At 61.5% G+C, this 22,847-nt stretch overlaps 3 protein-coding genes across 3 annotated transcripts; all 3 read left to right on the plus strand.

The window, feature by feature from the left end:
- Positions 1-39: 39 nt before the first annotated feature.
- Positions 40-10,680, plus strand: HCN3 (hyperpolarization activated cyclic nucleotide gated potassium channel 3). The gene is made up of 8 exons (XM_079329374.1): positions 40-766; positions 3,322-3,751; positions 3,887-4,048; positions 4,445-4,663; positions 5,516-5,662; positions 6,478-6,718; positions 7,189-7,353; positions 7,840-10,680. The coding sequence occupies exons 1-8, from the start codon at positions 456-458 to the stop codon at positions 8,967-8,969; spliced, it is 2,805 nt and encodes a 934-aa protein (XP_079185500.1). The 5' UTR covers positions 40-455; the 3' UTR covers positions 8,970-10,680.
- Positions 10,681-13,151: 2,471 nt separating this feature from the next.
- On the plus strand, positions 13,152-15,759 carry FDPS (farnesyl diphosphate synthase). The gene is made up of 9 exons (XM_079329518.1): positions 13,152-13,382; positions 13,460-13,600; positions 13,673-13,753; positions 13,833-13,955; positions 14,498-14,586; positions 14,749-14,821; positions 14,916-14,993; positions 15,070-15,204; positions 15,410-15,759. Exons 1-9 carry the CDS (start codon positions 13,236-13,238, stop codon positions 15,608-15,610), a joined length of 1,068 nt encoding a protein of 355 aa, XP_079185644.1. The 5' UTR covers positions 13,152-13,235; the 3' UTR covers positions 15,611-15,759.
- Positions 15,760-16,769: 1,010 nt separating this feature from the next.
- On the plus strand, positions 16,770-22,847 carry RUSC1 (RUN and SH3 domain containing 1). The gene is made up of 9 exons (XM_079329351.1): positions 16,770-18,331; positions 18,682-18,786; positions 19,132-19,208; positions 19,334-19,508; positions 19,589-19,694; positions 19,782-19,828; positions 20,048-20,999; positions 21,274-21,399; positions 22,234-22,847. The coding sequence occupies exons 1-9, from the start codon at positions 16,852-16,854 to the stop codon at positions 22,400-22,402; spliced, it is 3,237 nt and encodes a 1,078-aa protein (XP_079185477.1). The 5' UTR covers positions 16,770-16,851; the 3' UTR covers positions 22,403-22,847.

Genomic DNA, 22,847 nt, shown 5'->3' on the forward strand with positions numbered 1-22,847 from the left:
GGCGTGCTCCAGATTGGGTAGCCCCGCCCCTTTCCCCCTGAAGCCCCGCCTCTCCTCGGTTCCTCTGGCGGTGGCGGGGCCGGACCGGGGGGCGCGGCTGCACCGGGGGCGCGTTCTCCTTCCCGCTGCCCCGCCCGCCGGCCCCGCCCCGCCCCGCCCGCCGCGGGGTCCCGCCGCCGCCGCCGCGCCGCCGCCGCCGCTCCGGTGCCGCCCGGGCCTCGCCGCTCCCCTCGCCGCCGCCGCTCCGGTGCCGCCGGCGCTTCCCGGCTGCCGGCGGCCGTCGCGCCCGCACCGGAGCGTGCGCAACAGGCGGGCGCCGGCGGAGCTTCGCGAGTGACCGCGGGCGGCGAGCGAGCGCCCGCCCGCCCGGGGCCGGGCATGTGCGGCGGGGCGGCGGGCAGGGCGCCCGGGCAAGGGCGTTTGAAGGAAACGTGAGGCGAGGCGGCGGCGGCGGGATGGAGGCGGCGCCGAGGCGAAGCCCCGAGCCGCGGGAGAAACCGCCGGTGCTGGACGGGGAGGCAGCGGGGGCGCCCGCGGTGTCGTCGGGCGCGGCCCCGGCCTCGCCGGCGGCGGCGGAGCAGATCGTGGCGGAGGGCGAGGCGGCGGCGGCGGGCACGTTCGTGCAGCGGCAGCTCGGAGCGATGCTGCAGCCCGCCGTGAACAAGTTCTCGCTGCGCATGTTCGGCAGCCACCGGGCCGTGGAGATCGAGCGGCAACGGGTGAAGTCGGCGGGCGCCTGGATTATCCATCCCTACAGCGACTTCAGGTGGGACCCCCGCCCCGACACCGGTGCTGACCCCATCCCTGCGCCGCTCCCCGCTCCGGCCCGGTGCTCGCCGCCGCTGTCCGTGGTGCTGAGCGCGGCCCCGCCGCCCGGCACCGTACGGGCAACAAGTGCCGGTAGCCGGGGCTCCGTACCGGTCCGGGGAGGCGGCTGCCGCCACCGGAGCCCGGGGCTTCTCTGCCCCAGCCCTTTCCCATCTGGGATTATCCTGCCCGCACGGACAACTCTGTCCTGCATCAGCCTCCCCGGATTCTCGGGGCTCCCGGTGCCCGGGGGCAGCCCGGCTCCGCCGAGCCGCGGAGCTCCGCTGACCCGGCCGCGGGCGTGCGGAGGAGGAGGCAGAGGTTTCTGGGCTTTGCCTGTCCTTAGAGCTCCCTCCCATCCTTCTGCATGCTGTTTTTAATTTGATAAGGATCCTTCATCCCCCTGGGATGCGGCTGGAGCGGGGCTGGTCACCCAGCGAGGAGCCAGGCCTGGCTCTGGGTGTCACCGGGATCACAGCGGGAGCTCGGGGATGGATGATGTGGGAGGAACTGGGTGTCACGGGGATGTTGAGTCATATAGGGTGGGCTTTCTCCACGGGGAATGAAGCTGCCAGGCAGTCATCTCCCGCAGCAAGCTGTGACATGGATGATGTCCCCAACCTGGGAATCACCCCAGAATGGGGCCAGCAACCAGTGTGGGTCCCCAGCACCTGTAGCCATCTCCCCTCACCACTGGGCCCCAATCACTCACTTGGTCCTTGCACCAGCCAGCCCTGAGAGCCCTTTTCCCAGGGAAACCATCCCAAAGTTTGTGAGCCTTGAGCTTGGCAGGAGCAGCTTCTGCAACCAGCACCATGAAGGGAGCTGGCAGGTAGACACACAGGGGGATTACTCCAGTGTTTATCACATTAGGGAGATACACAAAGGCCGTGGAGATCAGGGCCCTGAGTGTTCACTCTGACACATAGTGAAGGACAAGGCCTGTCCTAAAGAGCTTAAGCCTAAATCTGAAGCAAGAGCTCTGGGCAGGCTTGGGCAGGTGCAGCTTCCCTGCTCATTTTCTCAGGGCACAGCATGGAGGTGCAGGAGGCAATTCCTCTGCTAGGTCAGACCCCTTCTGCCTCAGCTGCATTTCCTTGCCTGGCCCAGCAAATCCTGGCCACTAGCAGGAAGGTGTTAATTTGGGAGAGGGTCCTGATTCTGGGGTCCCTCCTGACCCTGGGGCAGCTCCTGGCCCTGGGGTGGTTTCTGGACCTGATGTCACTCCTGACCTTGGAGTGGCTCCTTGAGGAGAGGGTGCCTCCCCCTACACCCCTCAGGCTATGGTGCTCTCTCTCTCTGAAGAAGCCTCTCATGGCACCACAAATGGCACCACAACTTCCCTTCCCTTCCCTTCCCTTCCCTTCCCTTCCCTTCCCTTCCCTTCCCTTCCCTTCCCTTCCCTTCCCTTCCCTTCCCTTCCCTTCCCTTCCCTTCCCTTCCCTTCCCTTCCCTTCCCTTCCCTTCCCTTCCCTTCCCTTCCCTCCCTTCCCTTCCCTTCCCTTCCCTTCCCTTCCCTGTGTCCCACCTTGGGTGTGGAGTGGGAAGTCCCACAGGCTTCTGTCACCTGTAAAAGCTGTTTTGGATCCACTGGATACTAAAAGCTGCCCTGAAATCACCTTTGGAGATTTGAGTCTACACCCACGACCAGGGCTGGGACTAACATGGGATGCCTGGGGACATCTGAAGGTGGGAGCTGGACTTGCTTTCCCAAGGGCCCATGAAGGGGGGTGATCCTAGGAGTCACAAGCCTGGTGGAGAGAGGAGTGATGTGCCTGTGTGAAGAATGAAAACATCACATTTGCATGTGAACAGGGCTGCTGAGTGTCCTGACATAACCAGCTGCTCCCAGCATCACTTGGCTTTCCCTCCAAAGCCTCAGACCTTGCCCACTCTCAGCAAAAGGAGGTGGATGAGGAGTGCTGCAGGCCCTGGGCCGTGCAGCTCCTGCCCTGTGCATGCTGCCAGCTCTTTTAGGGTTGGATATTCCTCCCACCTCCCCCTGGTGCCAGCATTGTCTATCCTTACTTGGCTGCTGTGGCTGATGCCACAAGAGCATCCCCGATCCTCCTCGGCACTGGGTTTGCATAACCAGCAAAGCTTATCCCAAATCCTGCTAAGCCAGGGTGGTGGCAGGGAGACAGCAGATGATAGAGAGCCTCAAGGGAGCCAAACCCACATCTGACTCCTCCATGGGGCACGTGTCCACTTTTGGGTGGGGTCAGAGTTGTGCATGCAGTAGAAAGAGAGACAGCTGAGCTCCTACAGCCCCCCCATTCCCACAAAGGGTGACTTTGCACCCCTGAGCCCCTGGCCAGGTGCTGAATTGCTCCTCTCCACACATCTGCACACATCTGTCATGTGTGTGGGCAGGCACATGTGTGTCTCCTCAGCACCTGCCTCTCTGCACTCTGTCAGATCCTAACTTTGGTCCTGGCTTTGCTGTCTAACTGTGTCCTGCCTCTCCCCACTCCTCCCTGTCCCGCTCTGTCCCCTGCATTCCCCACCCTGCAGGTTTTACTGGGACCTCATCATGCTGCTCCTGATGGTGGGGAATTTGATCATCCTGCCTGTGGGCATCACCTTCTTCAAGGATGAGAACACCCCTCCCTGGATCGTTTTCAACGTGCTTTCGGACACTTTCTTCTTGGCTGACCTGGTGCTGAACTTCCGGACCGGCATCGTGGTGGAGGACAACACAGAGATCATCCTCGACCCTCACACCATCAAAATGAAGTACTTGAAGAGCTGGTTCTTGGTCGACTTCATCTCCTCCATCCCTGTTGATTACATTTTCCTCATTGTTGACCTGGAGACCCAGGTGGATTCTGATGTCTACAAGACAGCCCGGGCTCTGCGCATCGTGCGCTTCACCAAGATCCTCAGCCTGCTGCGCCTGCTCCGTCTCTCGCGCCTCATCCGCTACATCCACCAGTGGGAGGAGGTGAGAACCCCTTGAGGATGTCCCAAACCAGCTCAGGGGTCCCCTATAGGGGTGAAACTATCTGGAGGGCAGAGGGTTGTAAAGCTGTTCTAGGAGAAGAGTTTCTCTGCAGCTCCGCTCGTGTCTGTTTCCCAGATTTTCCACATGACGTATGATCTGGCCAGTGCAGTGGTGAGGATCTTCAACCTCATTGGGATGATGCTGCTGCTGTGCCACTGGGATGGTTGCCTCCAGTTCCTGGTGCCCATGCTGCAGGATTTCCCTGAGGACTGCTGGGTTTCCAAGAATCACATGGTGGTGAGTGCCCAGACTGGGGTGATTCCAGCTGGGATCTTCTGTGGTGGGGGGAGGATTTGGTTCCCTATTTCCTACCCAAAGCTGAAGCAGTGTCTCTGTGGTCACAGCAGTGAGACAGGGCATCACCTTCCCATCTCAGCCCACCTTGCTGGAGTCAGGGAATCCCTTGGGGAGGGAACAGGATGTTGAGGCTCCCACCTCCTCCCCAGAACAGGAGCTGATGCCTGCTGAGGGCTTCACACACTCTCCTCTTCCTGGAGGAGAACATCCCTTTGACCTTGCACGAACCTTGTTCTCACTGTTTCTCTGCACTCCCCACCTTAGGGAGGTAAAACCAGGGCGGGGGGAGGGTTCATCCCAACAAACCCCCCCAGCAACACTATCCCTCACTTGCAGAACGACTCATGGGGGAGACAATACTCACATGCCCTGTTCAAAGCCATGAGCCACATGCTGTGCATCGGCTACGGGCAGCAGGCACCTGAGGGCATGACAGATGTGTGGCTCACCATGCTCAGCATGATTGTGGGAGCCACCTGCTATGCCATGTTCATCGGCCACGCCACCGCCCTCATCCAGTCCCTGGACTCATCCCGGCGCCAGTACCAGGAGAAGGTCAGTGGGGGTAGGGCAGGAAGGGTCTGGGTATTGAGGGAAGAGTCTTGGCACAAGAAGGTGTAGCTCCAAAACCAGCTCAGCACAGTTGTTGTGCCCTAATGATTCTAGGAATTGGGATCTTTGTGCTTGCTGCCCTGTCTTGCAGGTGGAGCTCAGGCTGACTATATTGGTGTCCATACTTGGGGTCACTTTTGCACAGTGTGGTCCCATCCTGCCCTCTGTCCTGGGTTCATCTGCATCCTGAGTGCACAGGGGTCCTGTCCTTTGCCCCAGAGGTGGCTTTTGGGACAGGGTAGTGGAGCAGGAATGTCTGTATCTACATTATTGAGGAGAAGGGATGCATTTGGGAAGAGATTTCCAGCATCTCTTCTCCTGCCACAACTTAGTTCTGCAGTTTTGGGAAGAGATTTCCAGCATCTCTTCTCCTGCCACAAGTTAGTTCTGCAGTTTTGGGAAGAGATTTCCAGCATCTCTTCTCCTGCCACAAGTTAGTTCTGCAGTTTTGGGAGGAGATTTCCAGCATCTCTTCTCCTGCCACAACTTAGTTCTGCAATAGCACTGAAACAATTGGATCAACTGGGGTGTTGACTGAGTAAAGACACCAATTCTACTTCCCTTGCATTGAGTGATAAGCTGGCAGATGTTAACAGTAATAGATATGCAACTTTGTAGAACAGGGCTGCCATTGATTTTCTTTTGTTAGCACACGGACACGGGTGTCAAGATTTTGACAAAACATGTCGTATGACATTCTGACTATTCACAATCTATTCACAAAAGCATACAACAACTCACCCACCATGCAGGTGGTCCCAGCTCATCCCTGTGTGACTCCTCTTGTCCCTGCAGTACAAGCAAGTGGAGCAGTACATGTCATTCCACAAGCTGCCTGGGGACACACGCCAGCGCATCCACGAGTACTACGAGCATCGATACCAGGGCAAGATGTTTGATGAGGAGAACATCCTGGGGGAGCTCAGTGAGCCACTCAAAGAGGTGAGAGCAGCACTCCAGTGGTGTGACCTGAGGGACAGAGGTTGGTGGTCACAGGGGCCAGGCTCAGTGATGTCCCCACTTGTGGGGTTTTTTGGACCTTCAATGCCCTAAGGCACCAACTAGAGGCTCCTGCTCTGAGCTCTTAGGTTCCTACTTAAATAAGCAAGCAGCTAATAGTTAAAAAAGGTTATTAATTACAAAGCACATCTTATTACAAAGCACATCAGTCTCAAAAGGCAAGCAGACAAGCAATAGCAAAGCAGTAGCAATAAGTGAATGGCTAAAGTCAGAATGGCTAAAGCAAGTAGCTAAAAGCCACAATGGCTAAAAGCACCAACTCTCCCCAATACATACTCTTATATAGAATTTTTTCCAGCAAGCTAAGACAAAAGCTCAGACCACTACTCCTTAACCTATTAGAATTCTAGTTTCTTAGCACACCAGATTACATATAGAAGTATGCATAGAATCTGTCTTGTTCTATCTAAGAAATGTAAGCAATATTCTTACTATAGCTCTATTATGTCTACAACTGTGGGCCTGGAGCCTCTCCTGAAGATATCAGTATATTTCAACCTTCACTAGAACACTCACTGCTACTGTGGCATTTGAAACCTTTCACTCACTAAAAACATTAGAACTTACCCTAAAACTTACAAACTTAAATGTCTACTTTATGTGTGAGTGACTTAATACACTTCAATCCATCTGAAAGCTTTAATTCAACCCCTACACTCTGATTTCTCTCTGAAAAATTCAGAGAGACCCCTGATTTACTAACTCCAACACTCACTGACCTGCTCCTCACCCCACAGGAAATCATCAACTTCAACTGTCGTAACCTGGTGGCCAACATGCCCCTTTTTGCCAATGCTGACCCCAATTTTGTGACAGCCATGCTGACCAAGCTGCGTTTCGAGGTCTTCCAGCCTGGGGACTTCATCATCCGTGAGGGCACCGTGGGCAAAAAGATGTACTTCATCCAGCACGGGGTGGTCAGCATCCTCACCAAGGGCAACAAGGAGACAAAGCTGTCTGATGGCTCCTATTTTGGGGGTGAGGCTGGGCTGGGGGATCTTCTGAACAGAGTAGGGGGCAAAAGCTGCTCAGAAGCAGAAGCTGGGGCATCCCTAATGTTTCTGCTTGCTCATCTTCTCTTGCCTGGTGCCAAAGTTTTGGTATCCACTCCACCCCAGTTCTGGCTGGCTGGGGGAGAGGGAGCATCCACCACCCTACTGCTGGTCAGGCAGGAGGAGAGTTTAGAGCAGAACATCTGAGCTGGTTTGTAGCATACAGGTTCAGCTCTGGGAATGCTCCCTAGGGGCACCTCCATGGGCTGGAGAGGGAGGAAAATGCTGCCTGGCCAAGCAGACAGCTGTGGCTGTGCAGGCTATGGGGTCTGTCCCTGCTTCTGAGCCATGCTCCACCTCTCTGCAGAGTGTTGGGAGTGAATCCTCTTCCTGCTCTGATGGCTGGGAGGGGTCTCAGGGCTGTGTCAGCCTGACCCCACCCCTGTGTCCCTGCAGAGATCTGTCTGCTGACAAGGGGCAGGCGCACGGCCAGCGTGAGAGCCGACACCTACTGCCGCCTCTACTCGCTGTCCGTGGATAACTTCAACGAGGTGCTGGAGGAATACCCCATGATGCGCAGGGCCTTCGAGACGGTGGCCATGGACCGGTTGGACCGCATAGGTGAGCAGTGAGTCACCTCCTGGGCTCAGCACAGCCACCTCTGTAGCCCCTCCCAGACCCACAGGGGATGGAGTCACAGAGGTGGGATGAGGTGGTCACAGTGTCCCAACCTCCTGTGTGGTCAGAAATGAGGATGATGGGGAGCATGAGGAAGGAGCCTGCCCTCTGTCTCCCTCCCAGGAAGATCCAGGCTGTGCTAGAGAACAGGGAAAATGTCCCTGCACTGTGCTTGCAGTGTCTGGCAGTGACCAGCTGTTTGTCCTCAACATTCCTTGCCTGTGGAGGACAAGCAGGACCCCAGCACTCAGTCCCTTTGGAGTCAGGACTCCCCTGTTTTGTCCCTGCTGCTTCCACTGCTCCTGGGTCTTGCTTTCACTGGGACCCTGATGAGCTTTTATTGTCCCTTCCCCACTGCCACCCTGCCCTCCACACTGTCCCCAAGAGCCCACACCCCCAGAGTCGGTGACACTCCCGCCTCCCCTCCAGGGAAGAAGAACTCCATCTTGCTCCGCAAGAGAGCCGAGCACAGCTCGGGGCCCCTGAACAACGAGATGATCCAGCAGATCGTGAAACACGACCAGGACATGGCCCACAACATCCAGGACCTGCAGCAGATGGCGATGGGCCGGGAGCTGAGCGGGAAGCCGGTGATTTGGGAGCCGCTGGTGCACGCCCCGCTGCAGACAGCCGCCGCCACCACCAACGTGGCCATCGCTCTGACCCACCAGCACAGCCTGCAGGCACACATCTTCCTGCCGCCCTCCTCCATCTCCAGCCCGCTTTCCCCCGAGGCCACCTTGCTCACCAAGCCGGTTCGCCGCTCCCAGCCCAGCCTGGGGGGCTCCCGACCCTCCTCCGTGAGCTCGCCCTCCGGGGTGCAATCCCACCTCCAAACACCGGCTGCCGGTTCGCCTTCCTCGCCCATGGTCCAGCCCCAGGCGCCGATGGAGAGCGGGGCTCAGAGACCCAGCCCCGGGGCGCAGCCCCTGCCCCGCACCGGGGCAGCGGGGGCCAAGCAGCCCCCGGGAGCCCCCCAGCCCCAGCTCTCCCGGTCCCGCGGAGCTTCGCTCTCCACCTCGCTGCTGCAGCAAGCGGCGGGCGCTGCGTCCCCCAGCTCCGAGCAGGCGCTGCCGCCGGGGAGAACGCTGCACTACAGCCTGTCCCGAGCCACCGGCTCCCACATCTCGCTCCTGATGCAGCCCCAGCAGCTGGTGAAGCACAGGAGCATCCAGGGCCTGCCGGTGGGGCGGCTCACCCAGGATGTGCGGCTCCTCTCTGCATCCCAGCCTTCCCTTCCCAATAAAGTAGCCCAGCAAGCCGACGGGAGCTCCTTGAAGCAGGGCAGGAAATCTGCAGGGAACCTGGCCCGCAGGTCCTCGCCCTCGGTAGCCGGACTCCTGGCCAAGCCGTGTGCGGGGATCGCAGGTCAGCCCGCACACTCGCAGCAGATGCCTTCAGGATCGCTGGCTCAGCCCGGCCGCTCCACGGCGGCAGCGTCCACCCCCCAATCCCCGAGCTCCGCGTCCAGGCAGGCAGCAGGTCCCTCCCGCAAGGGCTCCGTGGCCTTCAGCCCCGAGGTGGAAACGGCAAAGCCCAAACTCTCATCCAACATGTGAGTCCTGGCGGCACCCACACAGGCAGGAGGGACCCGGGCATCCCGGCGGCGGAGGAGACAGGAGAAGCAGGGCACCAGCCCCGCCGTGTCGGAGGGAAAACGAGGTGAGAGGCAGCACCCGGGGCCATGGAGGGGCTGTTTCAGGCACGGAGGGGATGAGCATGGGGCCAGCCCCAGAGCTGGCCCTGCTGGATGAGGAGGGGGCTCTGCTGATTGCCCCAAGGGGGTCACCCTGCCCGGGCTGTCCCCTCCTTGCTCATCACCATCTGTGAGTTCTGCCCTCCTCCCGGAGGCATGGGACAGGTCAGAGCCTTTGCCCAAACTCTGGCCTCTCTGGGGATCTCAGCTCCCCATAACTGCCCCTTGGGGGCCGGGTCCCCCACGCTCTGTGCCCCATGTCCCACAGCCTGTCTTGGGGCCAGGCTGGCGCTGGCAGCTCCTCCAGCTTGTCCTCTGTCACAGCAGGGGCTGCCCCATTCTCACCTCGATGCCCAGATTGCTCTGCCCAGCACCTTTGCCTTTAGGGTGAGGGGGGAGAGGCAGCCCCCTGAGGTGAGGAGGCTGCAGTCCGTGGCAGGCAGAGCATGGGGGTCCAGGGTCAGCACTCCCCTTTCCCGGAGTGCCAGGGCCTGGGGGTGCCAGGCAGGGCTCCCCTGGTGTGATGAGTGCCAAGGGGCAATGCTGGGGGCAGAGAGGAACCCCACAGTCCCTCTCCCCAGCCTGTGGGACCATTCTGGCCCAGAGGTGCTGAATCCCAGTGAGGTTGGGATGTGCTGCTGGGCAGGCCTCTGCCCCACACCTGGGCACTGTGGCTGCCCCACCACGTGCCCCCATGGGGGCAGCCTGGGGGAATTCTGCTGCCTGCAGCTCCAGGAGGATGCTCAGAGGGTCAATCCAAGGGGACCCCTCTGTGGCTCCAGGATGATGTCCAGAAGGTCATCTAGGAGCCCTTCTGTGGCTCCAGGAGGATGCTCAGGGGGTCTCCTGTCACAACCCCACTGCCTGTGGCTCCAGGAGGATGCTCAGCCCGGGCTCTGCTCCCTTGCCCTGCGCTGCAGTCCCATTTCCAGGTTTTCTGGAGATGCCAGTCACCAGTGTCACAGCAGCAAAAGGCTGACACAAAGAGATTCCAACCCTGGGCAGCGCCTGGGTGATGTGTGGGGCTGTGGGGTCACCCCCCATCAAACAGGAGCCCGGGGTCCCCACAGATGACCCTCCCCCCACCCCCCCCTCCAGAGATAGTAGTGTGCAATATGTGTGCGAGTCGTGGCTCTGCCGAGCAGCCGAGCTCTGCTTCCAGTGTCGCTTTGAGCCAACCGTGTTCAGTCCTGGTTAGAGTAGTGTCCCCTCCGACCCCGCCGCGCTGTGCGAGCTGCTTCCCACTCCCGGAGTCAGGAACCATGGCTTGTCTTTGTGCCCTGGGGCTCGGCTGCTGAGCGGGGACCGCCGGACCCCCAGCGCAGCGGGCGAGGTCTCGTTCCCTTCGGTACTTGTTGAAGTGAGGTGTTCAGTTCTCCACCCTCGTGTTTTGGGGCGTCGGGAGCAATCCGGAGCGCTGGGCTGCTCTGGTGCAGCATCCCCCGCCAGGAATCCCGGCAGTACCTGCCAGAAGGGATGTCCTGCACTGCCTTTTATCCATGAATTTCCACTGCCCTTCCCCACGTCCCCGCTCCATCCCCGTGGTCGCCGTGTCCCCAGCAGCCCCTCGGGCAGGGATCATCACACCCACTGCGTGATGTAGATGTCTTAGCGGTCATCCCAATGCCCCGCAGAGCGTGCGGGTCGGCTCGGACAGCACCGAGCTGCCGCTGGCCGCGCCTCTGGTGACCCTCCCCACGCCACAGCCCCGTGCCGGGGGTCAGAGCCGCCCTGCGCTCCTGTCACCGCCGCTCCTGTCACCTCGTGGCCCGGTGCTCACCCCGCTGGAGGCTGGAGGGGCTGGGGGGGTGCCGGCCGTGCGCGGGGGCAAGTTTAGCCACCAAAGACCATGATTCTCCACTCTTGCACTCACGGCAGTCGATGTACAGAGCTTGTAGTTTTCATATCGCAGAGAATTTAAGAGCGTTTTTTTATTTTTTGGTCGTTGTACATAATGGATTTAAATAATAAAGAGAGATTCTGAACTGGTCTGGGGGAGAATCCTTCTGCACCTCCTGCGACACCACAGCACCCTGCCCGGGGATGGAACAGAACAGGGGGGTGCTGCTGCACCCCAGCTCCAATCCTGGCTCTCTGCAGAGCCGAGAGCAACCAGAACACCTTCGGGAGCCATCGAGGGGCCTCTCCCAGGCCCCACAGACCTGGGTGGCGCAGCAGGAGCCCAAAGACAACAGGTCCCCTCCCACCCACCCCGGTCTCTCCGGGCCCTGGGCAGATTAATGTTTAATCTTTGGTTATTTTCCCCTTCCATCTCCGTTCCCTTTATTGCCGGGGGGAGGGGCGGGTTTGATACCGCCTGATTGCAGAGCAGACTCGAGGCATTAACGCGATTAGATGAAGGTCACACAGCGCAAGGTGGGCTGGGGCACCCAAGCCTCGGCACTGCGGCACCTGGCGCAGGTCTCAGGGCACGGCCGTGCTCTGGCACCGCTGGCACGGCACCCTCAGCACCGCGCAGGCAGGGCAGGAGTGGCCACAGGATGGACACTGGACACGCGGGCAGTGGGCAGGACGTGGTCAGAGCTCAGGCAGGACACGGTGGCAAGCAGGACGCAGGGGTTGGTGGCCACCCCGCTGTGCCCCGCTGGCTCTCCCCGCGTTACTGGGGCAGCCCCCCCTGCTCCCCGCAGGAATTAGGCTCCGTGACACACCGAGAGCTCAATGCTGATTAGCGGTTTCTCTCTAATTTGATTATTTCAGATTACACTGCGGCCAGCCTGATTAAGGGGGCGCGGGGCTGCTCTGCGGGGTGGCCGGCAATAAAAAGCATTTTTTGGGAATGAATTCCAGCATATGCCCTGTTCCTATTCCAATACACTTCCATCCAGTTTGTGTTCATTAGCAGGGTTGGAGGCTTGGCCGGCAGAGGCAGTGGGACAGGGACTGGCTGCCTGCCCGGGGTTGAGGACAAAACCCTGGTATTCGAGGGCCCCGGAGATGCGGGAAGAGCCCCCCGAACCTCCCCTATTCCCGCTCCCCAAGGACACCCGTCCTGGAGCCGGAGACTCTGCCCCGAGCCCCCGCATTCCCCCATCCCGGCAGGAGGGGATTAGAGGGCACCACACAGAGATTAATTAACGCGGGTGAGCCGGGATTAGAGGATTCGGGGCGGGAGCCAATCTGCGGGGCGGGGGCCCAGGCAAGAGCTACGGGCAACAGCGGGAAGGTGTCACCGCGTGTGCCCACCCAGCGCGTCCTCGGCCCAGGTCACCCCTGCGGTGTCCCCTCGAGGGTCGATGGGCAGTTGGATGCCCCCCGGCACCCTGGGGTCTCATCCGTGCACACAGGTGTGTGGTGCACCCTGCCCTCACTGCACCCCACCCTTGTACTGCACCCTATACCTGCGCAGCACCCACACAGTGACCCCACACCCGCTCTGTACCCCAAAACTGCTCTGCACCCCATAACTGCGCTGCACCCACACCTGCACAGCATGTCAGCTGCATGGCGTTCCACGCCTACACTGCACCCCCCCGAACCGCACATCTGGGTACCCCACATCTGGGCCGCACCCACAACCTCACAGCACCCCAAAGTCGCGTGGAATACCACACCTACATAGAGACCCACGCCTGCCCAGCGCCCCAAACCCTTCCTGCAACCCCACAGACCACATGGCACCCCACACCGACACCCCATACCCCCATTTTGCCCCTAATTCCAGCGCAACCCTGTCCCCATCCAGGTGCCCGTACCCCCCGTTCCCCTCCCGGTTACCGAACGCGCCCCGCCCCAAATCCACACCAAAAGCCACGCCCTCAAAGCCACGCCCTCAAAGCCACGCCCCCGCGCCAGGCCGGCTGCTCGCTCTCCACCAATCACCCGCCTCGATGCCGCCTTTGCCGCGCTCCTATTGGCTGAGCCGCCTTGGGCTCATCCTCGCATGATAAAAAGGGCCAATGGGCGCTGCCCAAACCGCACGGCGGCCGGTCCCACCCCAAGCGCGGGGCACGCTGGGAGTTGTAGTCCAGCAGCAGCGCTGGCAGCGCCCTCTCCCATTCATCGAGACTGCGCATCCCGGCGTGCCCCGCGCGGGGGGCGGGGCGGAGCGGGGCCAGCGGAGCCGCGAGGGTCGCGGGCGGCAGCGGCGGGATCGTGAACCGGCACCATGAGCGGCGGCAGCAGCGGGCCCGGGGCTCGGGCTGCGGCAGAACGCGAGGAGTTCGCCGCCTTCTTCCCGCAGATCGTCCGCGACCTGACGGAGGACGGGCTGGGGCATCCGGAGGTGGGAGATGCCGTGACTCGGTTGAAGCAGGTGAGTGCGGGAAGAGGGCGGCGGGAGCGGGCTGGGAGATGCGGGGCAGCGCTGCTCACCTCGCTCCGTTCCCGCAGGTGCTGGAATACAACGCGCCAGGCGGGAAGTGCAACCGGGGGATGACGGTGGTGGCCGCGTTCCGGCGGCTGGCGGGAGCCGAGCAGCAGGACCCGGAGAGCCTCCGCTGCGCCCTGGCTGTGGGATGGTGCATCGAGCTGGTGAGGAACGGGACCTTGGGGATGGGACCCCCAAAAAACTCCCCATCCCGTCCTTAATCCAGCCTCTCGCAGTTCCAAGCCTTTTTCCTGGTGGCTGACGATATCATGGACGCGTCGCTGACCCGCCGGGGGCAGATGTGCTGGTACAAGAAGGTGAGAGCGTTCAGCTGTTCACGGGGTGTCCCCTGGGGATCTGGAGGTTTTGTGACACCTCCCTGCCTTCCTGCTGCAGGAGGGGATCGGGCTGGATGCCATCAATGATGCTTTTCTCCTGGAGTCATCAGTGTACCGGCTGCTGAGGAAGTACTGTGGGCAGAAGCCCTATTACCTGCACCTGCTGGAGCTCTTCCTGCAGGTGAGCCCATCTCCCCAACCCCTTCCCAATTTTCTGGGGTCTGGGTCTTTTCTGATGTTTGACAGCATGTGCATCTCAGAGTGTTTCTTAAACTCCTGGACATCCTGCTGGCCTCACAGAGCAGCTGAAACAGGGCTTGGGGTCTGCACTGTGTTGGGACTTTCCTGTGTGAATAAATAACGGAGTCACAGACTGTTTTGGGGTGGAAGGGACCTTAAAGATCATCTTGTTCCACCCCTGCCATGAGAAGGGACACATTCCACTATCCCAGGCTGCTCCAAACCCAATATGCAGCCTGGCCTTGGACACTTCCAGGGATTCAGGGGCAGCCACAGCTTTTCTGGGCACCCTGTGCCAGGGCCTCCCCACCCTCACAGGGAGTAATTTCCTTCCCATGTCTCATCTAAATCACTCCCAGTGTAAAACCATCACCCTTTTTCTTGTTACTTCTGCCCATGCAAAACATCCTTCTCCCTCTTTTATAATACCCTTAACTTCTGGCAGGCTGCAGTGAGGCCACAAATCCTTTCTTTCCTCTCCAGACAGGCTACCAGACAGAGCTGGGACAGACCCTGGATCTCATCACTGCTCCCATTTCCCAGGTGGATCTGAGCCGGTTCAGCGAGCAGCGGTACGGAGGGAACAGCCACAGCTCAGTCCCTTCCTGGCTGTGCTGCACACAAAACCAACCTGGGGCTGCTTTTTGGGGGAGTTGCTGCTGCTCCTTTCTGTCCCTGACGTGCAGAGGGTGGGAGAGCCCAGCCCAAGGCTGAGCTTGGTTCCTTTGTCACAGGTACAAGGCGATTGTGAAGTACAAGACAGCGTTTTACTCCTTCTACCTGCCCGTGGCTGCTGCCATGTACATGGTGAGTCTGTGGGAACAACTCAGGAGGGACCTCACCCTTGTGCTAGGGCAGGTCCTGGAAGGATTTATCCCTGTTATTTCTTCCTCCCCCTCAGGCAGGTATTAATGGTAAGGAGGAGCACGAGAATGCCAAAGCCATCCTGCTGGAGATGGGAGAATTCTTTCAGATCCAGGTAGGAGTTGGCTCTGTGCCCCTTGCTGCCCCTCAGGTGCTGGCTGTGGCACTCAGGTGTTCCCATTGTCACACAGGATGATTACCTGGACTGCTATGGGGACCCAGCAGTGACAGGGAAGGTTGGCACTGACATCCAGGACAATAAGTGCAGCTGGCTGGTGGTGGAGTGTCTGCGCCGGGTCACACCAGAGCAGAGGCAGATCCTGGAGGTAAAGGCTGGGATCACACACCTGGGAGAGGGCATGGAGCACCAGATTGTACACCTGGAGTGCAGGTGCTGGGCTGTTACCTGGCTGGGAGGGGTGGGGGCAGCACAGAGAACAAATAAAAAGCTCCTGAACAAAGCTCCTGCCCCATCCTGAGGCAGCAGCAGCACCATGAGATGAAACCCGACTCACTCCAGGGTTTTCTCAGGAGAACTACGGCTGTAAGGAGCCCGAGAAGGTGGCAAAGGTGAAGGAGCTCTACAATGCACTGGGCATGCAGGCAGCTTTCCAGGAGTACGAGGAGAGCAGCTACCGGCGGCTGCAGGAGCTGATTGGGAGGCACGCCCAGCGCCTGCCCCGCGATGTCTTCCTGGACCTCGCACAGAAGATTTACAAGCGGCAGAAGTGATGGAGGAGCCCGGCAGGGGGCTGGAAATGCTCCCTGCCCTGGGAGGAGCCGGGGGCGGGTTGTAGAAGGTGCGATGGGATGGCCGGGGGGCTTCAGCGATCTCCCCCCCCCCTACCCGGCTGGCTGTCAATAAACATAAATTATTGTAAGTGCGTCGCTGCCTGGTGTTGTCTGAGGACAGGGTTGGATGGCGGGGAGGGGGGTGTCTGTATCTCCCGTGCTTTCCGGGGTGGGGGGATGCCCGGAGCACCGCCCCCGCCGGCGGGGAGGGACCGGGCGGCTCCCGGCGGGCGGTGGAGGGGCCGCGGCTCCTCCCTCCCTCCCGCAGCCGCATTCGCCGCCGCAGCGCCGAGGTGAGCGGGGAACGGGGAAGGGGATGGAGGGGGATGGGGAGGGCCGCGCCCAGGAGGGCCCTTTCTGCTGCCTGGTTGTCGGTCTTCTCACTAGCCGGCGGATGCTCGGTACCGGCGGATGCTCGGTACCGGGAGATGCTTGGGGCCCGGGGATGCTCGGGGCTGGCGGATGCTCGGTACCCGGGGATGCTCCGACACCCACGATCCTCGGAGCCCCGGCTTGGGGGCCGCGGGATGCTTGGGGGCTGGGGATGCTCGGAGCCCCACGATCCTCGGAGCTGCTCTCCCGCAGTCTCTGCTGCCCGTTCCCTACACGGAGCCTCCAGCAGGTGCCTGGGGCCGGGGTTCCCCGCCCGGTAAGGCCGGGTCCGGTGGTGCCGTGGCGGTTCTGCAGTAGTTCCCAGGGCCAGGGGCTTCCGGCCAAGCCCCGGTCCCTGAGCACCCGCGGTGCCACCGCCCCCAGCCAGGACAGCACCTCCCTCCCCTCCTCGATGAGCCTCCAAGGGCGTTTTCTCCTTGACTGCATCCCCGAGATGCTCCCGACCATCCGGAGGGAATCCAGCCCCGGAGCAGCCGAGTTTCCTGGGATCATTCCCAGACCTTGCTCCAGGGAATACTCCAGTCCCTGCCCGGCTGCAGAGCCCCAAGTGCTGCAGGAATCCCTCTCGGGCAGCCCTTCTCTCAGGGCACATCCCCATCTCTGACCCCCAGACCCTGCCACAAGGTCACTGCCATCCCTCTTCCCTGGCTGTGCCTCTCTCCGGGTTTGTCCCGCTGTGTTCTTCCCTGACCAGGAGGGCGTTTGGTGCTTGCAGGGAGCTGGATGATCTGAAGAGAGGAGCTGCTGGCTTTTCCTGGGAGCTCCCACACTTCCAGTGAGGCTGCACCATGCTGTCTCCAAAGAAAGGCCTCCTGTGCAACCTCAACCACATCCACCTGCAGCACATCTCCCTGGGGCTGCACCTCTCGCGCCACCCCGAGCTCCAGGACACGGATGGTTCCACCGGAGGGGGAGACCAGACCGGCTGCACCCACTGCCCAGAGAACCAGGAGCCGGTGGATGCCAATTCCAACAATCCCTCCGTGAAATGCCGGTGCTGTGAGTCCCACGCTCCAGAGCTGGAGACGCTCGGGCTCCAGAACCAGGCGGTGCAAGAGGATTTCCCCTGCCTGCACAGCGGAGACGAGGAGGAGGCGGCTTCCCCTTGTGATCCCCCTTGTGATCTGGCTTCTTCTTCTTCCTCCTCCTCCTCCTCTGTCAGTAGCTGCTCGGATTTCAGCTTGGATGACTCCCCAGTCTCGGTGTACTGCAAGGAGTTCGCCAGAGAAGAGTCCCAATCCCCTGAGCAGCAGCTGAACGTCATTCCCATAGAAAACGCCCAGGATGGCGAATCTCTGGCTGACCAGGACAGGACGTGCGATGGGAGAGATGCCAACCACAACTCTCCGGTGCTCCAGAGAGCCACTGCCGTGGCCAGCAAGAGCCCAGACAGCCTCTGCAGCAACAACTCGCTCGACTCCCACTGCGATGAGCTCTCTCCCAGCACAGCAGCACAGGACACCTGCTCTGACCTGGACCCCAACTGCAACCCCCTCCCCGAGCCCGATGCTGCCCCTCCAGCACCGCCTCCTGTGCCGGAACGGCGGCACCCGGAGATCCCGAGCAGCGCTCCGGAGCCGCGGCCCCGGCCCGGGGGGCTCCCCCCGCCCGTGCCCCCTCGGCCCCGGCGGCGGCTGCAGGTGCTCAACGCGCTCGGGCCAGCAGAGCCCAAGGCTGGTCCAGGGGAGCTCTGCAGAGACACAGGCACCAAAACCATCACCTCCTTCCACGAGCTGGCCCAGAGGAGGAAGAGGAACGTGGCTGTGCCCACAATCGCCCAGGCCAGGGTTGACCGCAGCGACTGGCTGATCGTGTTCTCGCCTGACACGGAGCTGCCCCCCACCAGCGAGCTCCTGGGCCAGGAGCCAGCCCAGCCCCAGCCCCAGCAGGACGGGCCAGCGAAGCCTCCCGGCTCCAGACAGAGAGAGGTGACAACATTCAAGGAGCTGCGGTCCCGCAGTGCCGCCAGGCAGCCCAAGGGCCAGCAGGCAGAGCCGGCCCAGCACCCCGCTGTGCCCCCGGGGACGGGCACGGGCTGGGGACCCCCCGCTCCCCTGGGGGGACAGGCGCTGGCACCCAGTGACAGCCACCAGCTGAGAAGGAGACCCCGGCCCAGCCTGCAGCCCATCGCGGAGGGGCAGCCCAGGGATGTGGAGAAAGGGGGGATACCCGCAGGGGAAAAGGGGCTGGGCACTGCCGCGCTCCGGAGGCTCGGGGACCCCGCGGTGCCACGGGCAGCCCGGAGAGGAGACGAGAGCTGCACGGGGGGTGAGTCTGGGTCCCTCCGGGGTGGGTTCTGCTTGGGGGGATGCGGAGCCGGGTGCGATCCGGGCGGGGAGCCGCTCCCCGTGCGCGACCCGAGAGGTGCCGGGGTTGTCCCGGGGCTGTCCCGGGGCTGTCCCGCTCCGCCCCGCGGCTCCCAGCGCGCTTCCTCCGCCTGGGGCCCGGCCCCGCCGGCCCTGCCCGGCCCGGCCCCGCCGCTCTTCGCTCCGCCGCCGGCCACGGCTCCATGAGCCGGAGCGATTTGGGCCCCGCCGCCGGCCCCGCTCCTCCCCCGGCCCCGGGCAGCGCTCCAGCCGCCGCCTCCCCGCCTGACCCCGCTGTCCCGCTCTCTCCAGCCAGGCCCGAGCCGCTCGCAGCTGGAGCCGCCGCTGGAGCCGCCGCTGGAGCCGCCCGGCCCGGCGGGGGGAGAGCGGAGGTGCCCCATGGAGAGCAAACGAAAGGTTTGGGGCAGGTTCTCCCCGCAGCCACCGCGGGGCGGGGGACGAGGAAGTGGGACGGAAACGGGGTGGAGCGGAGGGGTGGAGGGGACAGCGGGACCCCCAGGGTCGGGAGGGTGCGAGGGGCTCATCCTGGGGCTGAGGAACTGCCAACATCGGGTCCGGCCCTGCCCGTCCCCGGCAGGTGCCAGGTGCTGCTGTGGAGCCGGAGAACGCGGCTGCAGCCCCCCGAGGATCCTCCGCCTGCGGCTCCGGCACAAAACCGTGAGCGCTGCAGGGTTCGGTGATGTCCGGGGTGCTTGAGTCCCTCCACACTGACTCTTCCTCTTCCTCTTCCTCCATGCCCAGCGCTGCTGGTCGCCGTCAGCTCCGCCGTGGACAAGGTCATTGCCCATTTCAGCACCGCACGGAATGTGGTGCAGAAGGTGAGAGCTGAGCTGGGCTGGGCTGGAGGGGGTTTGGGACTCCCAGGGGTGGGATTCCCTCATCCCTCCCAGCAGAATCAGGGTCAGGTGTTGCCCTGCTTCCTCTTTCTTTGTGCCTCCCTCAGGCCCAGCTGGGGGACAGCCGGCTCAACCCTGATGTGGGGTACCTGCTGCTGCACACACTCTGCCCTGCCCTCTACGCCCTGGTGGAGGATGGGCTGAAGCCCTTCCAGAAGGATGTTATCACAGGCCAGAGGAAAAATTCCCCCTGGAGTGTAGTGGAAGCTTCTGTGAAGACAGGTGAGGGTGAGGCTGGGATATCTCCAGGAGTCCTTCTGTGTCCTGTGGCAGTGGCTGACTGTGCTCTGTGCACCCCACAGGCTCCAACACCCGCTCCCTGCACTCCCTGTGCTGGCACGTGGCTGGGCTGGCCCCTCTCAGCAGCACCAGGCAGAAGTTCCATGCCTTCATCCTTGGCCTTCTGAAGTGAGTGTTGGCCCTGCTGGCCCCACTGCCACAACAGGTTGGAGCTATCCCAGGAGCTCTAATTTGGGTTCCTTTTGTCTTGTGTAGCATTAAACAGCTGGAATTGTGGATATCTCACCTGCAGAAGAGCCCAGGTAAGGACACACAGCGCCCATCCCTGCCAGGCTGATAATCCCACTCTGAGCTTGGGATATGTCCATGCTTGGCTGGAGTTTCCACAGTGGATCAGGGCATCATTTTCCATGGTGCATCTTCAGCACAGAGGTGCTTTGGCTGATGTGGACAGCCTGGCTGTGGAGATGTGGCAAGGACAGGGAATTCTACACCTGCCTCACCTGTCCCTGTCCCCACAGGTGTGATCTCTGTGCTTTACTCACCCACGGCCTTCTTTGCCCTGAGCCAAGGCCCTCTTCCCCACCTTGCTGAGGAGCTGCTGCTGCTCATCCAGCCCCTCTCAGTGCTGACTTTCCACCTGGACTTGCTCTTTGAACACCACCACCTCTCCGTGGACGTCCGGCCCTTGTCCCGCCGCCTGGAGTCACCACTGTCCCCCCATCCCGGGGCTGCATCTCAGGAGGGTCAGGCTGCTTCTTCCAGGGACAACCTGGAGGATGAGACCCCCCCTGATGCTCTGGGCAGGGTGGGGGGCAGCACAAGGGCTCAGTCCCAAGCTACCATGGGTGGGCTGGTCCCTGCCCCACCAGTGGGGGCTGCCCTGCAGCAAACCTGGCAGCACGTGCTGCGCTGGGGGGACCAGCTGAGCCGCACCTTGCTGGGATCTGACACCCCCCCTGAGAGTCACAGGCCTGAGGAGGGCACTGGGGCTGGCCTCAGTGGCTGGTGGGGCCAGCTGAGCCAGAGCTCCAGGATTTACACTGCTCCTAGCAAGGAGAAGTTCCCCTTGGTCTGGTGGACAAAGCTGCGGGCGGCTGCGGGGGAGGCTGTGCAATCCCAAACTTCCAGAGGCACAGAGCTGCAGCTCCTTCAGACCAAAGCTGTCCCTGAACGTCCCAGCCCAAAGCCCAGCAGCAGCACTGACACCTCAGGGACCTCTTCCCCTGAAGACCTCTTCTTGCCCACTACAACTGGAGCACTCACCAAGCTGGATGATCCCACTGCTGGAAAGAATCTCCTGGCTGCTTCCCCAGAGCCTCCTGCCTGCAGGAACCAGGCAGCACCTTCTGGCCCAGAGATGGGTAACCCTAATCCTGACAAGGGCAGCTGGCTGGGCAGGCTCTTTGGAGCCACCAACCCCTCATCCAGGAGCTTCTCCCCCAGCCCTGATACCACCTTGGCCAGGTCAAGGTAAGACCCAGCTTGGGCAGGCAGAGGGAAGAAGGGGTGAGTGTTGAGGATTTCTGTGCCTGCCTCACCACGGTGGGGATCTCATACTGGCCCTGGTTTGGTATTCTGGGATTAGTGCATGTCCAAAGTGCTGCTGCTGTTCAGTCCTGTGCAGCTTGGAGGTGGAGGTGCTACTTGATGGCTCCTTGTCAGCTCCCAGATCGCCAGAACGATGTGAGATAAACATCAGGAAGAGCTCCCAGACGAGCTTTTATCTCCCTTTGCTCTGTGGCAGGAGACCATCCCGCTGGCTGTGCCCCAGCCCCGTCCTGGCCGGGATGGTGAAGGGGCTGGCGCCGGAGCGGAGCCGCGCCCCGGAGCAACCGGGCAGGAGCAGCCCCGCCCCGCCCCAGCCCCGCAGGTGAGGCAGCCACGGGATGGGATGGGATGGGATGGGATGGGATGGGATGGGATGGGATGGGATGGGATGGGATGGGATGGGATGGGATGGGATGGGATGGGATGGGATGGGATGGGATGGGATGGGATGGGATGGGATGGGATGGGATGGGATGGGATGGGATGGCAGCTCTGCTGGGGTGTTTTTTCTGCTTAGGGGAAAGCTGGGGCTGCTCTCACACACGCCCCGGGGGGTCCCACACTTCCCTGCATGATTGCACCCCTGAGGATCCCCTTCCTTTGTGGGTTTTGGGCGAACCTGAGTGTCTGCCCACCTGCCATCAGCTGGTTTTCCCTGGCGTTTCAGGGACAATTTTTAGCATTTTACTGTGTGTTTTCTGCATTCATGGCAGTTTATTTGGGGCAAGCATGTGGCAGCTACAACCTGGGTGTGGCAGGTCGGAACAGTTTTGTCCCAGTGGGCAGGGTGGGCATGTGGCCATCCCAAACGGTGTTTGGCTGCTTCCCTCCTCCTCATCCTCCCTGACCCCGATATCCCCACACCCTGTGTGCCATCTATGATGTCCCCACACCCTGTGTGCCATCTCTAGTGTCCCCACACCCTGTGTGCCATCTATGATGTCTCCACACCCTGTGTGCCATCTCTAGTGTCCCCACACCCTCTGTGCCATCTCTGATGTCCCCACACCTCCTGCTCTGCTCCCACTCTTGGGGACAGTTCTATCAGGTGGCTCCTTGCACAGATCCCTCCTCAGGGGACACCTCTGCCTCAGGAAATCCCCCCGGGTTTTGTGGGGTGCCCAGGGAGGTGACTGCCATGCCCTTTGTGCTGCAGGGCAGTCCGGGCTCTGTGTGACCACACGGGCACCACTGATGGGCACCTGAGTTTCCAAAAAGGAGACATCCTGGAGCTTCTCTCCACTGTGGATGAAGACTGGATCCGCTGCTGCCATGGAAACAGCACCGGCCTCGTTCCTGTTGGTTACACATCTCTGATTTTGTGAGGAGGAGGAAGGAAGGGACCTGAGGGAGCAGCTGAGCTTTGCCGGAGCGGGTGCCAGCCCTGGGAGTCTCCTGCCGTGGCTTTGTCACCTCCAGGGCTGGCAGCTCCCAGGGGACCCTGCCCTGTGCCTGTCACTGCTGCATGATGTCACCGTGTGCCACCGTGTCGCCCGGACCCGCGGCTCTTTTTTGGGAGGAGCTTTTTTTGGGAGCTGCTCTGGCTCGTTCCTCAGCTGTGCCAGGGACGGCTCCTTTCCCTGCCCGGACCTCGCACTGCCCCGTGTCACCTCCGTGCCCTCGTGTCCTGTCACCGCTGTCACCTCCTCCTGCCCTGCTCTGCCCCGGGGCCAGCACTCTGTAAATAATTGTAACCACAGCAATGAGCTTGGTTTGTTCCACGGGGGAAAAAAACAAAAAAGCTGGAAATAAAGGTTGTGACTCACGTGT

Source organism: Erithacus rubecula (assembly GCF_903797595.1).
Source record: "Erithacus rubecula genome assembly, chromosome: 33".
Taxonomy (NCBI): Eukaryota; Metazoa; Chordata; class Aves; order Passeriformes; family Muscicapidae; genus Erithacus; species Erithacus rubecula.